Source organism: Heliangelus exortis, chromosome 3 (assembly GCF_036169615.1).
Source record: "Heliangelus exortis chromosome 3, bHelExo1.hap1, whole genome shotgun sequence".
In the NCBI taxonomy this organism is placed as follows: Eukaryota; Metazoa; Chordata; class Aves; order Apodiformes; family Trochilidae; genus Heliangelus; species Heliangelus exortis.
Window position 1 is genome coordinate 35,850,779 of NC_092424.1, and position 17,328 is coordinate 35,868,106.

Sequence of the window (17,328 nt, forward strand, 5' to 3'; positions counted from 1 at the left end):
TCTTTTGCTCGTGCTCTGGATAGGTGCTTGCTTCCTGCCCCAAAAGCCTATTTTGCACCTGGACCCAACATGGCACAGGTTACACCTTGCACGTGCTCAGGTGGAGGGAGAACCTCTGCCTTTGAAAACTTTGCTTAACAGAAATTTTATCCATCAGCTTCAGATTACAGAAGGTGCTGTAATACTCCCCCCTCATCTCCGGCCAGGCACTCATCTCAAGCTTCACTGTGCCAAGAAACCAGCATGCTCAGGGAATACAAGAAATGGCTTCTAAGTCTTACCCCATCCCCCAAAACCATAAGCATGGCTCCAAAATAGTGTCCAAAAAGGCATCCTCAGTAAAATCGTATTGCAAAAAATAAACTGTGCCTGACACAACTTTAAAACAGCAGTCTGAAAGAAAGATCATTTCTGACTCAAATGATATGGGTCTTCTTTTGTTCAAAAAACGAGTTGACAGAGCCTGTGCAGGGAGCATATTTTTAAGCTAGCCTATCTTCTCACAGGAATGAATATTCAGAAAGGTGATATCAAACTATAACAGCTTTTTCACTGTGAGGGTGACAGAACACTGTAACAGGCTGTCCAGTGAGGTTATGGAATCTCCTTCTCTGGAGACATTAAAAAACTGTCTGGACGCATTCCTTAGGTGATCCTGTTCAGGCAGGGGGGTTGGACTCCATGATCTTTCGAGGTCTCTTTCCAACCCCCAACATTCTGTGATTCTGTGTGATTCTGTGATATTCTCACTCTGTTCGTTCAAACCTTGAACATCATGCAGCATAAATAATTCATGGCCGTTTTAAAGGCTTCCACTGAATTACTCAGTGCAATGTGACTGGTTTCATGGGTTCTTTACACTTCGATTCACTTCTCATGTACCTCTGCTAGGTCTTAGGAAAAACAAACAACCCAGGCCCTTTTTCAGTCATCAAAGGACGTCTTTGCACATGAATGTTGAAAATTTACCTGCTCCTTCCAGGTGGCAGCACAAAATGGCAATTCAAGATGAGGATGGGTTTGTTTTGTCCAATCTATCTGCACATGCTTGGTTTTAATTTTTTAAAAAAACTTGCACAAGAATACAATAGCAATAGATTTGGGATAATTCTCATTATAAGAACAGACAAAAGTTGAATTAGGTTCTATTACCAGTTTGTCTTTCTGCCTTTCACCATGGATTAGAAATCCACTTCTTCCATTGCCCTCTGGGTACGTGACCTTGCAGACACCAACTCTACTGAGACCGCCTCCTTCTTGTGGCAACCATCCCCCACTGGAGTCATCTCGGGTCATAACCACAGCTTTGACTCGCACAATATAGCTGTCACTGCAATGGTAACAAAACAAAAACAAAACAGAACCTTTTGTGAGCATCATAAGGTCTCCTCGGGGTGTTTTTCGTGAGGGCTGATCCAGTCTGAACACAGATTTTCTGCCCAGGATGGAAATGCACCTCTGTGGTGGATGGGCTTGACTGATGTGAGCCACCATAGGAAAGAGACACATCAAGCAGCAAGGAATGCCTTGGGTTTCCAAACACCAACACACAGATCAGACAACTCATCACCCCAGACACACTTATCCCTTGTGTAGATGGGACAGTGACTGAGAGCAGAGTAAGCCAGGCAGCACCCCAAGGCCACCACCCGTAAGGGATGGACGCACTGAGGCATCAGGTCTCCAAAGAACATGTGAATGTAACATGTGAAGCTCAAGTAACACAAAGTGCTTGAAGGCTTTTGTGATAAAATTAGTGAAGTGAGAAGATGACACTCAAATTCCTCTGCTATTAGGAAAGCCTTATGGGAAAAAAACCCACAAATGTAGCTCCAGCTGGTATTTCAGATGAAAGGAGCCAGGAAACACTTTCAGTTCAGGTCACCATGACCTCACAGTATCCCTAAAACAGCTCCACCAGCATTTCAAGGGGCAGCACCACCTCATAACTGATTAAGAAACTACTCTGGAAACACCTGAGAGATCTGGGGATAAACCAGGTGCATGTTGCAAGGAGTCAATAGAGCTTCCATAGTGGGGGAGTGGAGGCCCCCTCCCATACCCTTACCACAGAGCAGCTGCTCCAGCATCTGTCATTTGGGAGCAGAAAACCCACTTCAGGATGTAAGCAAAACCTGTGCACCTTGCATTGGACACACAATAGACTTGAAGCTAAAATGGGCTGTTCCCATACCAGAGCTACAGGGAAATACCAAAATTAGCTTTTCCATCCTCATGCTGTTGCTGAGTCCTGGCTTGGTATAACCAGCCCACCAACTGAGCTCTCCAGAAGAAAGCTCAACCTGTAGAGGGCTCCAAGAGGAGGCCCTGCAAAACAGGTATCATCCTTAAGAAGAAATTCCTCCTTGAGGAAAGCTCTGATTTTCCCAGCATCCTGTGCAACATAGCAACAGAAAGGGTTCTTTCTATCCAAAATTAAAAGCCAAGGTAGTTTTCCACCTCCTGAATTAGGTAAAATTGCCTTTTGTTTTCAGACATTATTTTTGCATCACTTTTGTAATCCAAGTGCTAATAATTCGAAGTCTGAGTTTTCCTTTCTCTAATATGACCAGAGTTTAATACCTTAGCAAGCAGCCTCACAAATCCTACTTGAAGGCAGTTTTGATGCCAGACCAAGGGAAGCAGCGAGCATATTCTGGGCAGAGGCATTTGGGACCAGCTAAGCCCCTCTGCAGCTGGAGACTCACAAAACACATGGCTTTACTTTATGATACACCAACTTTCTCACTGGTGGACCTACACAATGAAGGCAGAACACAGATGCTTCAGGTCTGTCCTCTCTTGCTCTGAAGACTTGGCACTGTCTGATAAAAGCATGCTCAGATACATTGCCTCTACCACAGCTGAAACATGGAGAGCATTCACAGAACTGAGAAACAAGGTTTTTAATATTTTTTTTGCTCTGAGTCCTTAAGGCTGTATCCTGGTACAGGAAACAGGGCAAGCACATCTATAAACAGATCCAGTTACCTTTTTATGGGCTAATGAAAACACATGTCTAGATTTTAGTGACTGCAACCTCAATCTTGTCTTACTGATACTCAAAATTAAACTAAATACTTCAGCTGATTTCCTACTGTACAAAAATTTATATGCTTCTATCCAAGCCAATTTATGTTTTCTTCTCTGTACCTTTCCCATATGGTCTATAAAGATTAGCAATTAACAGATAAAGAAAAAAAAAAAAAGAAAGCTAGCTACATGTTATATAGTTCTGCTCCTCAAGGATCCTTTCTGGACTTATTTTTAAGTCTTCTCACTTCTGGGGAATTCCCATTAAATTTCAAACTCTTTCCTGAAGTTTGAGTTGCCCAACATGATCTTCCTTCCCATCCTCCCACAAAAGTCATCCACACAAACTGCTGCTTCTCCCTCTACACTTGAAATTGCCACTGGCAATGCAGTTATGGCAGCAGCCAGAGCCTCTGGCTGTCCCCAAAAGTAACATCATCTTCAGTTATTTTGCTGCAGGAATGATCCATTTGAAGGAAAATTAAGAAAGCAGCAACAACTTGGTACTTTGTGATTTCCACCAATTATCTGCATGCTTCCATCACTTCTCTAGGCTAGTAATAATATATGAATACAACTAGATGCCTACAGGTCAAATTTAGGTCCCCTGATTACTATCCCTGCCCCTTATAATGGCAATCTGGTGGGACACAGACATCATTTTCATCTGTATATCTGTGCTGAACCTATAACCAATGGCTCTTAAAACTCTTGCCACCAGGGCCACCCATTTCACCCACGTGCCCACCAGCTCTGTGATTAGATGCAACACCTATCAGAGGAAAAGATGGGCACTTCATTAACTCCAACTGATGGTTCTGGTTTTGAGTGGTATTTTTTTGGAAGTCAGCATCCTCATCCAGGGATGTGTCATGCATCTGGTTCAGGGCCTCGGAGCCCAGTAAGAAGATGGACAAGTTCTGGATTAAATTTAGCACCTGGTATCTGCCTACAGCAGAGATGTTCCTGTGATAGCAGAGGACTGGGAGGCAAGGGGGTGGAAAAACAAGCTGGAATGGCAATTTTTTGACCCAAAGAGAGCAAGGTAATTTGCATGGAAAGTAGAATGACTGCCATCAGCTTTTGAAAAATGTGGTAGATGACACACTTGAAGAAACCTGAGCGTGAAGTAGAAGATGTTAAAGTTTTACTCCTTTCCTAATAATTTGATGCATTTATCTGTCACCCCCAAATACTACGCAGAACACAAAACAAACTGCATTTCTTCCAGCCTGAAGCGCTAACTCCTTAGATACATCAAATCAGAAAATCTCATTTCCATCCCCTGACTACAGCAGGAAGACCTCAGCTCCCCTGTTAGAAGAGGACTGTGTCCTGCAGAAAAGGGTTCACCTTTGGAAAGGTCAGCAGAGCTCTGGCTCCATTAATGCTGTTTGTTGGCAGACTTTCCTGCAGATTCAGAAGTCCCGGGTGCCACTGTGGTTCTTGCTCAGCCCTGTCCCCACTCCCTTCAGGAATCACATGCAACTTACTCTGAGGGATTTAGAAAAAAAAGAAGGAAAATAAAGAGGGAAAGATGGTGTGTTTAAGGCTTTTTAGGGCTTTATGTCTTGGTTTAGTCACTGGACCAGGACTCAGAAGCTGCACATTGAGTTTCCAAGGACATACACTTCTTCCTTCAGTTTTATGTGTCAAAATCTTGCCTGCTGTTTCCATCCACAAGCCTAGAATAGGCAATGCTTCTTTCCCTCATGTCAGTGTTGATAAATACTTGGGAGGTACTCAAATATTTCAGGTCCATATAAGGACCTTGCTTCCTCAGCATAAAAGCTGTTTATTTTCTTTGGTATTTAATTTTACGTGATCGCACTGAGGGTCTGTATTGTTGCAAGTGCTGAAAATCTTCCAGTGCAAAGGAGTGACCTGAAAACCTCACCTGTGCCATTACTTTGGTGAAACAAGATTTCGGGAGTGAAACAACCATATTCAAGTCAGCCCTCTGCACTTTATCACAGCAACAGTGCAGTCCAAAAGAAACAGTTAATGAGGTACACAAATATACTTGGTCCATTCCCATTAATGAGATACTGATTGCTGCCGAGATCAGATAACACAAGCCTTTCATATAATTAAAAATGAAACAAACAAACAAAAAAGCAACCCGCAGTAGCCTTAGTTCCCTTTATTTTTATTGGCTTCTTAAAATTTAAGACAGCTCTAATTGTCAGGTTTACAGCCTACACACCATGCATTTCATGCAAACTATTCGTAATTATGCTCTTAAATGGAATACTTTGGTATCTTAACCCCACAGATTTGTCTTCAACATCCTTAAAAAGCTTGGGAAGAAAAGTATCTGCAGGGATTCCCAGCTGCATGGCAGCCAGCCAGCGTGTTCCAGAGCTGCTTCAGGTTGTTTGCCCGCCCCACCCAAAGCAAAAAACCATAATGAACTTGGGGAGTAAAGGTAGCACAGAAAACCATGTGTTGTTTTTATTGGAAAGAAAAGAGAGCCCTTTAAAAGTTATAGCTTGTGGGTGTGCATATGTATATATATAAAAATATATTTAAAAAAAAAAAAAGTGCGTGCGTGTATAATTACTACTTTGAAGGATACTGAGTATTTTTCCTACACAAGAAGTGATTGAATGATTACTTTTTTGATAACTGAACTGTAGTCTACCTTTCACAAGGCACCTGTGCGCCCAGGAGAAAGGTGACATTTAAGGTGGATAAAAGTGCAAACTCACTGTAAAACAGAGCTGACACCATCCAGCAGTTCCCGACACAAACCCCATCACTTACAGCAGCTCCAGGGAAAACTGCTGAAAGACAAAGCCTTGTTGTAAGCCTGCTGTGAGCTTACGGCTGCAATCCTGCATCCAGGACTAAATGGCAAATGATTCCTCTGTGAGTCAAGGCTTTAATTTCACCAGCATCTTTGTAAAAGGAGGGTTGAAGCACACAGCTCCCTTCGACCAGCCACTCTTTTTTTCCACTTCATTTCTAACACAGTCACACTCTTAGCACCTGAAACACTTCCTGAACACCTTCCACAATTCAGTTTTTTGGGTTTTTTTTTTTCCCCTCTAGCCAGGCTGGTCGACCAGAATACAAAACTTACGAACTACTGTGCTAATGCAGCCATATGGCACTTCAGTACTTTCCTCCTTTCTCAACTTTCCAGCTTACAAGGCCGAGAGATCTCACACAGCATCTCACACAGAAAGGTAATTGCATTTAATGGGTTTCAGAAATGTGGACTTTTATCTTCAACTCATCTACGTTCCCAGATTTCACCAGAGAGACAAAAGGACTCCAGGAGGCTGCAAGGGCAATAGCAACAGAGGTCTGGCCGTTCAGCTGAACATCAGGCACTTAAACACAATTTAAAACTACTTGTGTCCATGCAAATTTAACTTTATGATTACTGGGGCATAGCCTGCTTCTGGCTCAGCTGGATGTACGTCACGGTGCTCTTTGCTCTCTGTCCCTGCCCCAGCAGCTGACAGCTGGAGCTAAAGCCATCCAGTTCTGTCCTGGTGATCTCTAGAAGTTGTATCACAAGGATCCTCTCTGGAGTTCATCCTGTAGCCAGAAAGCAGTGGCATTTTGATGGAAGTAATGAATGACTGCTATTTCTGGAGTTCTACTTTCTGGATCTGATGCTTGGTTCATGAACCTACTAGCGAGTGTGAATTATCTGCAGATTACAGACAGCATTTTCTTCTTCAGAACCCTAACATCACTTTGTTAGAGGGAAAACTTCTGAGCACATGGAGTCAGGGTGAAATACAGTTTGATTTTGATACCATTAAAGATTCCCAGCAAGTCTGAAGCTTTCTCATGAAATATCAGCAAGAATAAAAGCCACCTGGACCTCTCAGGTCAGACCCAACATTAAAATAGTGCCTCCAGAAAACCATGGAAAACCTCCTCAAAGTTTTCCTTGCCTTGACCTCTGCATTACACCAGGAATGCAAAGCCACCACTCCTGCTAACCCACCTCTAGTATAACAAATCTGCAACCTATATTTTTATGTCTTTCAAATCCAGTAACTGCCACAATAAAAGGGTACCTATGAAATTTTCATTTCTACAAGGTCAGAGTAAATACAAGACAGTTCATCTTCTATGAGCCTTGATCCAGTGATGCTGGCTGTGTCCTGTGGTACGTTTGTCCTGGGGCACTTTACCTTTAACCAATACTAACCTTGCAAGCTCAGACTCAGGACATTTCTTTCTCTCTCAGCAAAATGAGGAAGCTTTGTTGGCATTTAGCATTTTCTCCCAACTTACTTCAGAAAACAGAGCAGAGTTTTCTCTTCCAACTACATAACTTGCACCTGACCACTGTACCGAGTTTGACAACACTGACCATTTCATGGGAAAGAAAGGAAAAAGCTAATATATTAACTCCAAGAACACTGCTAGCTGCAGCAGCACAGAAGCCCTGCCCAAAATGAAGCACTTATACAGGATTTGGATATCACCACCAGTAAGCTGTAAAATACTCACAGTCCAACTGGCACCATGAAGGTTATTCACTGGTGGGGGTTTTTCAGCTGGCTGCATGGTGCCCAAAATCTTGTGTGCAGCAAAAAAAAAAAAAAAAAAAAAATCTAACAAAGAAGGGTGATCACTCTGAGGGACTGTGATGGACTTGGATGCAGCAGGGATGCTTGAAGGCTCAAGCACCTTCACCCTTTAAAAGTTTGTTCTTCCCACATGACACATGGCTTCATGCAAGGAATGCAGCTCCAGAAGGCTGGAGCAAACCCAAAGAAGTACCTTTTGATTTTACTTTTCATTCCTTGATGCCTCTTTTGGGTCTAGAGTAGCCCCAAAGGCAGAATCAAGTGTGGTCAGGTCCTCCATGGCCAGTACCCAGCAGGCCTGGGTTGGCTTCAAGCACTGTAGTCCATCCAAAAAGCCTCCATAAGAAAGATTAATAGCAGTTTTGTTTGTTTGGGGTTTTGTTTGTTTGGTTTTGGTTTTGCTTTTTTTCAGGAGGAAAAGGACTGCTCAAAAAAGCAAGACACCTGCAACAATCTGGCTGCTCACCTCCACATCTCCTTTTATACACCGAGGCAATGCCAAAGAAAGGAATCCTTTCATCAAAAGGGTTTGTTAAACATTTGGGGCTGATTTTACTGAGTTTACCAGAAACAGCTCTACCCTACTTGATTGAATGGGATTTCATATCCCATAATTCTTTCAGATCCTTCCAGGAAGTACACAGGAAACTCATTTAAAATATATGTTTACATATTTATAAATTATGCATACGTAATATAGATAAGCTAGATGTGAAAATTTGTATAGATTGATTTCTTATACACACAAAAAATATAAACAAGAATAATTTTATAAATAACACATACAAAGGCATCAGCTTCTGCCAGAAGAGTAACTCTCACAGGGTATTTTTACAATGCAATGTCCCAACTAATCTGAATGCACAAAACTAGCAGACAAGAGCAATTTTCTGCAGACAGGGCCCTTGACCCTTACTGATCTGGTGTTAAAAATCATCTGTGCTGGGCACAGGCAGGGCAGCACACCAACTATTCACACAGCTGCAGGGTTGGGTCTTTTAGCCCTCCATGGACTAAATCCCATTTTTTGTCCCCACCCCTTGTGCCAGGCTTCCTGGCAATCCCGACAGAATGCCATACCCATGGGCAAAGCCTTGAACGACCAGCCAAGTGGCTTTTTAGGGACAAAAAGCAGGCTTGCAAACATGCTGACGAGAAAGTGAAGATCCACTGATGCAGCTCAAGCACACAGACTTTAAAGGCTTTTCCCAGAAACGAGCTTACTTTGCAAACAGTAAGGAATTAAAATGGAAGTCTAATTGCAACAAGGTTAGGGTTAGGGTTAATTTACTACTCACAGCTCTGCTGAAGCATCTATATAGCATACTGTTGAAGCTGTGTTAGTTATTGAAACCTATGGCAAGTCTTGCTAGAATACCCCAAAAGCTGTGCATTTTTTTCTAAAAGACAGGCATGACAACACTGGGACACATACTGACAAAACTTTTAATGAGCAACCTCTTAAAAAAAAATAATAAAAAAATCACAGCCAATGTCTCTCTCAAAGGAGAATTGAGTTACCTCAGGACCAGCCTCATCACCACTTTGTGGGCAGCTGCTTTGTCACTGATTGCAAATCACAGGTTTGAAGATTATTAAAAAAAAAAATCCTCAAGTTTAAGGGATCAGTTTTGCAATAAATCCTTATAGCTGCACCCAGTGGTATGTTTTAGAAAGTTGTAAGGAGAAGGAGAACAATAAATAAATAAATAATCAGCAGTTAAATAACATAATGCAATTTAATAAATTGCCCTGCAGGTCACCAAGCCAGCATGCAGTGCAAGCACGAGTTGCACACTCAGGTCCCACTAGTTTCATGCAAGAGTACAAAATATTAACCAATTTCAAGGAAAGCTAATTAATATTATCATTTGCTGTAATGAGAAAGGAAGCTGTTAATGCATGACTGCATTTATTTTATACCACACGCAAGATAAGCAAAAAGTACATAAAAGCTTAGCCAGCCAAACAGGTAGCTGCATAAGATCTGCATCCTGATTTCACCCCCACCTCTGAAAAAAGCCACAACCAAGTTGTATCCTAGTTTTTTTCCAACATATGCTGACCATAAACACTGTTAGTGTTATCCTATGCTAGCTAATGAATGGAGTTATCTAGTGAAAATAAGAAAGAAACCTAATAAACACAGCAACTGTGTTCCAGCTTTAGAAGTTTTATTGCCATCCTTATTTTGTAAAACGTGACTAGAGATTTGATACCACTCAACAAAAATTAGAGAGGAGTGTAAAGGAGAGATCTGCTCGATTCACAAGGTGACACTATTTCCACGTGACCCTCTTCCCATCCAGTGAATTTTTGCTGTCACGCCCAGACTTCCAGGATGCCCACGATGCCACCAATCATGCTGGCCAGACAAGGCATCCCATTACTCCCATATAATATAATGTTTTGCAGATTAAGTACTACCAGTTCTAATGCAGCTGTATTACAGTGCAAGCAAGGGGTGGTTACCTTCAGCTACAGAATCAGTGATACTCCAGAACACGTATGGACACACAGATGTATGTAGTACTGAAAAAATCAAAGTTTACAAAGAAAAAAAAAAAAAAAAAAAACTAGAAATGGCTCAACCTAAGTAATTTGCATTTTCCTCCACTCTCCTCCATTTTGATGAGTCCACAATGCAACTATATTTATCCCCTTGTAAACATCCTCCATGACACGTATGATACAACTACAAAGGGTAGACAGTATTTTGCAAATATAAAAACAATTTCTGTGACTCAGTTCCAGCTGAATCTATATCAGAGACAGGGAAGAGGGAGTAAGCAGGATAATTGCAGTCTAAATCTAAAGGGGTTTTATCTTTTGCCAGGTAAATGCATTAAAAAAAAATAAAAGACAACATTCTTAACTACATCAAAACCAGCATGCATGTTGATTTTCCCCTCCATCCCTTTTTAACCATGCAACCCCATGAAATGTCCATGGAGAGGGACATCAAAGGACTCAGCTTTCCAGGCAGTACCTATTTTCCTCTCAGGATTTAAGGGTAAGGGTGCATGTTAAACTATTACCATATATGAAAGTCTGTGTTTCATAGAACCCATACATAGTCACTGATAAATCATACGCTGATTTAGAAAAGATTCAGAGGCACTGTGGGGGCAGATGCGGGAAAGCAGAGGGGGAGAAAAAAATAAAGTAAAAATGAAATTATACACAGCAAGAGCACACTCACATACCTGCTGGGGGATGCCATTTCCTCTACATTTTACACACCAATTGCTCTGTTTTACCATCATTGCCACTTCCAGCCTCCTGATCGGTGCTGGCTGCCCCAGGTCCCAGCTGGCGGCTGCTTCCGAGGGAGTGAGTGGCTTCCCCCCCATTCGTGATTCAGTCTCCTTGAGGGATGTGCTGCATTGTACTGGGTGAGTCATCCCAGAGGTATTCTGCATATTACAGCCCTGGTTGGACCATTACTCACTCCCAGCATCCTCCCGGCTCTGAGAGCACCAGTGCACGCACTGGCCAAAGATCCTTGCTTCCCCGCCCCAGTTATAAGCTGGAAAAAAAAATAAAATAATTACAATACAACTGCCATAAAGTAATAATGGGGGTGTTTGGCTGACAGAGCAAACGTGCTGCTTTAGAGGTTGCACCAGACCAGCAGGCACGTCACTCAGGACTGCAAACAGGTCCAAAGTTGAAAGCGTCATCTCCGCTAACCCCAGCTGCACTTTATTCCCCAAAAGCTGCAAACGCAGCGCTGGGACCAAGGGTCCAAACGACTCAACAGGCTTGGGGGGAAGCACTCAGCCTCCTGATGGTGCCTGTCTCCATCGCAGCTTTTAATGGGATTTTAAATACTTGCAGCTTGCCAACAAGTTGGTATTTTATCAACTGTGGGTCCTTTTGTACCATACCTATGGAGGGAGTCCATGAAACCAAAGCACCAACACAGCCACATCCCTACACAAAAGCTTCCATTTTGGGCAGCTGGATCCAAGCATTCCTCTGCTGCTCAGAAACTTCCATAACCCTTTTAACTCCTCAGTCACCCAATGTGTCTCCCTCCCCCCAAGTTATATGGTCATCCCTAAATGCCCTCTCACTTTTTTTTAAGGAGAGATATTGCTCAAGAGCTGCCTTGGTACCAATAACAAGAATAAAAATGGTGAAATTTGGGCTCTGAAAGCAGCGTCTAAAAAAAAAACTTGCCCAGATTCTGAAGGAATATACTCTGATGGCTGGGCAGAAGGAGAAGGAAGAAAGCTCACTGAAGCGTTTCCAGGCTCAGCTGCTTCTGCCTTCCTTAAAACCAAAGTGTTTTAACTTTTATCTGAGGCAAAAATCCCTTTTTTCCAGGATGGAGAACAGTGACCAAGGTGATGCTGCCTGAAAGCATCTTTTCGAAAAGCCGCTTCCCCATTGCACAGATAAAATAACCTAAAAATCACACCCACTCTTGAAAACTTTAAGCTGGGAACTTCCACATGGAAACATCAAGCTTGAACCACAAGGCTGCACAGAGGGTGCTGCAGACATCCCAAGTTACCAAGACAGAAGCACTTGTTTGCTGCTGTGCTCCAGCACCCAGCAAACACATGTACAGGTGTAGTTGTGGGCACTTAATCTCCCTGTGGCTGTGATTTTGTCACAACAATGAAATTAAGCTACAGTCCAAAGCCAAACTGAAGGCAAAAGGCAGCATTTTAAGTTTGTTCTAGTGGGATGAAAAGACAGCTGCATTTACCTTACTTCAATAAGCATAAAAAGGTCTTTAGTGTAACGGGCATTGTGTTCTGGTAGGACTGTATTTGTGACCACTTGGTAACTCATTTCCCAGTCAGAGCATTGTGCTAACCAAGCAATTAAAAAAAAAAAAAATAGTGTATTTAAAAACACATAATTAATTGCACATCCCACCTCTCCTACCCCGAAAAGCCAGGATTTTCTGCCTTGATATCCTCTTCAATCTACAGCAGGAGTGCTCTTACCACCAAATGTTTAAAACAGCCCCCATCAGCTCTGTCCTCAGTCATCTCCAGCAAGAATTCACCACACAACCCCAAAGCAGCACCAGCCAGAAAAATTAAAGAAAGATGCCTGGTCCTTTTTGTTGCAAGTCCAGTTTCTAAAGTTTTTGTCCCAAGGGATAGTGGAAGATGAAATTAGCCTCCCAGTGTAAGACAAAACTATCTTTGAATAAGCTGTGTTGTAATCCTATTTTTTGAAACAACAGCCTGAGTGGTTACATCTCCCCAAAGCTTCCCTGGTCCTCTTAGAAACTAAAAGTACAGGACACAGTGGGAGTCCTGACAGAGCCGTGGCTTACGGAGGAGCAGCAGTAATAAACACAATCCTGGCACTACACATCAAAACATGGGTTTACGTGGAAAAGCCATCGTGTGCTGTAAAGCTTCCACAGTTCAGCAGCTGCTGCAGGGTAGCTCTCAGCTCACGTGGCTGGGCTGAGCCACAGCTTGGGTTGTTCCACAGTCACCTGTTTGCTGGTGCGTGGCAGGACCAGGTAGGGAGAAGCACTGTGCTTGAAAATGGAAGACACAGAAAAGCTCTCTTATGTGCTCAATCTGTATGAAAAATAATGCCTCTGCCTTCCATCTACACTGAGGATTTGCTGCATCAGTCAGTCAGAAGAACCACCACCTAACTCAGTTGGCTTCAAGCCCTGTTCCCAAGGGTTTTCTCCAAAGGGAAGCGGATATCAAGTCACCAGATAGCTGTGAGCATCAACTGAATCACTGGTTGGGATCCCACTTTTCCAAGTGTTCTTTAAACTTAAGGCTAAGCTAACAAACCTCAGCTCCAGTGTTGGCAAAGCTGCTGCACTTTTTATTGTCATTTTTCCCCTTAAATACTGCCCTGTCTGGAACACCTTAGTACATCCATCCCAACTAGCTTGGTGCTAAATCCCAAAAGCATTCTCCAAAGCATTTTCCAAGCTTGGATTGGTGCACGGCTGCTCTAGTACATGAACATTTTCCCCAGTTTCCAGCAGGATGGGATGCATGCTGCTAAAGGGTTTTGCTATTAGAAATCTAAAGTAAACATTGAACTGGAGAGCCAACAAGCCAGTGGATTTGCTTTCCACTGCCTGCCAGCCAACTACAACCATGGTTCAAAGAGCTGTGACTGCAGTTGGAGCAAGAGGAGCCCATTTTCACTGTAGCTGCTGGAACATTTCTGATTAAGAGAACGAAATTCAGTCACCTCCTTAATGCCAGTTGTATTAACAGGTACTGAACTTCTGCAGCACAACACTAACCCAGTGCACAGGACCAAGCCCTGACAGGATGTGAACAAGGGAGAAAGACGTTTCAGCACAATTTTGGTGCAGTGTAGGCTTCTGAAGACCTCCATCCCCTGGTTTTATAGGATACTCTTCAACTTGCTTATACTTTGGGAACACCAGGCAACCTACCCGGTACAGCATTTAAGATTTGATACAGCAATAGCACCTGAACATTCTTTACTGTGCCTTGTGAGGATATAAGAAGGTGGCTTTTCTCTATTGTTTTCAAAATTTGAAAAAGCACAAAACCCAACAACAAATACAAACAGAAGACTTTAGATATAGTCAGTGTAGCTTTTTGTCCAGCACTTGATATATGCATTTCATTCATTGCTGTCCTTGCTGCCCACAAAGTTTTCTTAAAACAGGATTCAAATTGCATTGTAGCGAAGAGCTGAGAGTAGAAAAGGGGCAGGAAAAACTCAATTTTTGGAATGACTTCAAACTTTCCATGTTCTTGGGGCTGCTGAACATTCAGGAGCACTGATATGCTCCTCCTTACCTAACATTACCATGCTTTCCCTTTATTCCATGAAACTGAAGTAAGGCTCTCCTCTCCCATGCTGTATATCTCTGCCAATACAAAAGCAAGGTATTAGAAATCCAACTGATCAATGCTTTCAGCAGCTAAGGAGCCTGCTGGGGGATAGGTGGTCCATAAAAGCCCATATAGGAGCAGTTCTGGTCAAGGCACAGCTTGATTCTGCTTCTGCATTTCTCAGTAGACTTCACCCAGATGTTAAGCACCACTGAGCACAATGCTTTCCCTAACACAAATGCACCCCCCTAAGTACTCCAGTGAAACTCAAGGAAGAAAGCTGCAGTATTTCATCTCTTGTAGACACCATCTGATCTGAAACTGAGTATCCACCCTTTATTTTTGCAGGTGGCTCCAGCAAGCTGCAAGCCACCAGCAGGGGCGGAGCATCTTGCCCTTTAATGCCCAGTAGCAATTGCTTTGCAGCTCAGGGCCCAAGCTGGGATACCACTGTCCCAGCTGGACCAGTGCAGGCATCCTGTTGGCACCAAATCATTACACAGAGTACAGTCCCAGGTCCTACCAGAGGCAGAGCCTGTTTATAAATTACAGAGATGACAAACGAGCATGGCAAGTTGGAGGTTGCACTTCTTTGTCACTTCAAACTGCAAACCAAGGGAACACTTTATATATTGGTGTTAAAAAGCCACCTTCAGGTGACTCATGGCTTGCAACAATCATTTCTCTTCCATGTGTTTTAAAGCTTAGGCCTTCGACAGACACGTCATTGTCAGAGATGAATGGACCTTTGTAAATATGGATGACAATGAAAATGAACTCCAGCATAGATGGGTATTTCCATCCAGGATGCAGAAAGGTTCTGGGTGGAGGCCATGTGGATTTGATTTTCCTGCAAACACATCAAAGAAAAGCTGCTGAGAATGTCTTACTCGACTCCAAATAAACATCCATGACCAGAAAAGAGGTTACACAAATGACATGCACTGAGTTCCTCTGCACCGGAAAAGCCTCATGTGTTTTTCTTCTAATTAAACCCTTCCTCCACAGCTAATTGATACCTTGACAAAGAGCTGTAATACACTCCAGGAAATCTAACCCTGTACTTTGTACTCATGTAACACAGACTCAACCATCACAGAGCAGGCTTCAAATTTTGATTTTCTTGATAAAAACTTGGCATAAAAAGCCTTAGTAAAACCCCAAGACTCTTCTATTTCCCTTTCCACACATACATACTCAGGTCAGAGAAGAGGTGCTTTTGCATGTAAACCATGCCTGTCTATGGTTTACACCTGAATTTGCATTTTTCTTGCACAGGGACTAACATCTCCTAGATTGGTCAGAGGGCAGAGCTCAACCACCTGAAGAGCTCCTTGCCTCCAATTGCCAATAGCAATTGCTGCCATGGATGGATTCATACTGCTGACCCCTTGAGAAAAACTGATCACTCATAACACAGCTTGAAGAGTTTGACTTGGCTGGTTGTTCCTAAATCAAACTTTTGTTTCATTTCAATCTTAATCTAGACTTTCTAATCTACTATACACTTTACTCCATCTTACCTGCAAAAGATCTCAAGTGATGAAGAACCCACAACTTCCCTAAAAAAATTATTTTTTTTTAAGCGTGAATCTTCTAACTTCTAAGCACTATATCTTCGCTTTCCCTTTCTGTAGGATAGAAACTTTTCCCATGTTAAGTACTCCCAGGCTAATCATGTGAACAGACTGCATATGTCCAGTTTCTTTTCTTCTCTAATTTCTTCTTTCTAAATTTCAAATTACTCTTGCAGCTCTTTCTGAAGGTTGGAGCTATCTTTTGCAAAGCTCTCATGCCAGAACTCAATACTTCATGCTAAAATCACCTGCAACAGCAGCAAGACATAAGCCCAGAAAGGAAGCACCACAATGCCATTACTTTTATCCACCTATGTTTCTAAATCCACTGAAAACTTTCACAGAACTGTGCTGACCATCTCCAAGCTCTCACACACCTGAGCTGATGTTGACAGCACCTCCTCTCAGCCAGCTCCCTGTTTTGCAGGGGACAGACCTAATCTGGCTGGCTTAAATTTTAAAGACCATTCTGCCTTAGAGTCCTCCAAGTCAGTAAAACGCTATCTTGCTCTTAAAGCATAGCTTCTCCAACTCTTCTCATTGTTCTTGGGAATAAGTTGTTACTCTATAACCTTAAAGGAAGTTGTTTAATGCTTATAACTCTGCCTTGATTTTAAGTAGCGTGGGAGTTATTTTATTGTTAAATTAGTGTATCCATGCTTGCAGTTTGGTTCTTTTGGAAGACAGAAATAATAGGAGGCAGGTTTTCCCCTCCTGCAGAGTATGCCTGCCCTGTACTGGGCCTTTTGGCATTAACTATTCCACAGCTTTCTGATGTTATTATACTTAAACCCTACAGCAAACAGATTTCCCACCTATACCTTTGGTTTCCTGCAGCCAACTCTGCACATCTCCCAGCATCTATTTAAGTTCTCCCTGCAGCTCACTTTCCTGTTTACATCGCTGCGGCGGCTTCCCTCCCAAAGCAGAAAGGGCTTTGGAAAAAGCACAAACAAACAAGCATTTCCTCAAGCTGCAGGCAGTTGTGTGCCTCTTCTCTTGCCACCTTTCTTCACCCGGTCACAAGTGTCACTTGTATTTAACGACGTACGTTTCCTGTGGCCTCTTTTAATAGGCAGAACCTTTAAATGGTAGAAGATAGGGTGGGGTGGGGTGAAGCACCCACTGAACTTGTGACTGGCAAGAGCAGTTTTGTTTGCATCCAGCAAAGAAGTCCATCAGTAGAGATCACCTCAGGGTCACCCCATGTTCTCATTCCGGCAGGTAAGGACAAGTTCAATGTGCTGCACATTTGTGTTTTCATGTCAATTCCTTTTATTTAGATTTTAAGTACATCCACCTAGGAACAGTCAGTGTCCTCTGGCATATCTGAAGGTGACT

General features: G+C 42.7%; 1 protein-coding gene across 4 annotated transcripts in view; it reads right to left on the bottom strand.

The window, feature by feature from the left end:
- The window catches only part of SPRED2 (sprouty related EVH1 domain containing 2), a 68,716-nt gene that overhangs the window by 28,603 nt on the left and 22,785 nt on the right, over positions 1-17,328 (bottom strand). The window contains exons 1-3 of one of the 4 annotated variants that reach the window (XM_071740203.1): positions 10,799-11,121; positions 4,387-4,527; positions 1,153-1,330 (exon numbers count right to left, since the gene is read on the bottom strand). In XM_071740203.1, coding sequence (XP_071596304.1) covers positions 1,153-1,296 — 144 coding nt within the window. In that variant the 5' untranslated portion in view covers positions 1,297-1,330; positions 4,387-4,527; positions 10,799-11,121. Of the gene's footprint in view, positions 1-1,152; positions 1,331-4,386; positions 4,528-10,798; positions 11,122-17,328 lie in introns of those variants that run through there. The other 3 variants (XM_071740204.1, XM_071740202.1, XM_071740201.1) reach the window with 3 other exon arrangements.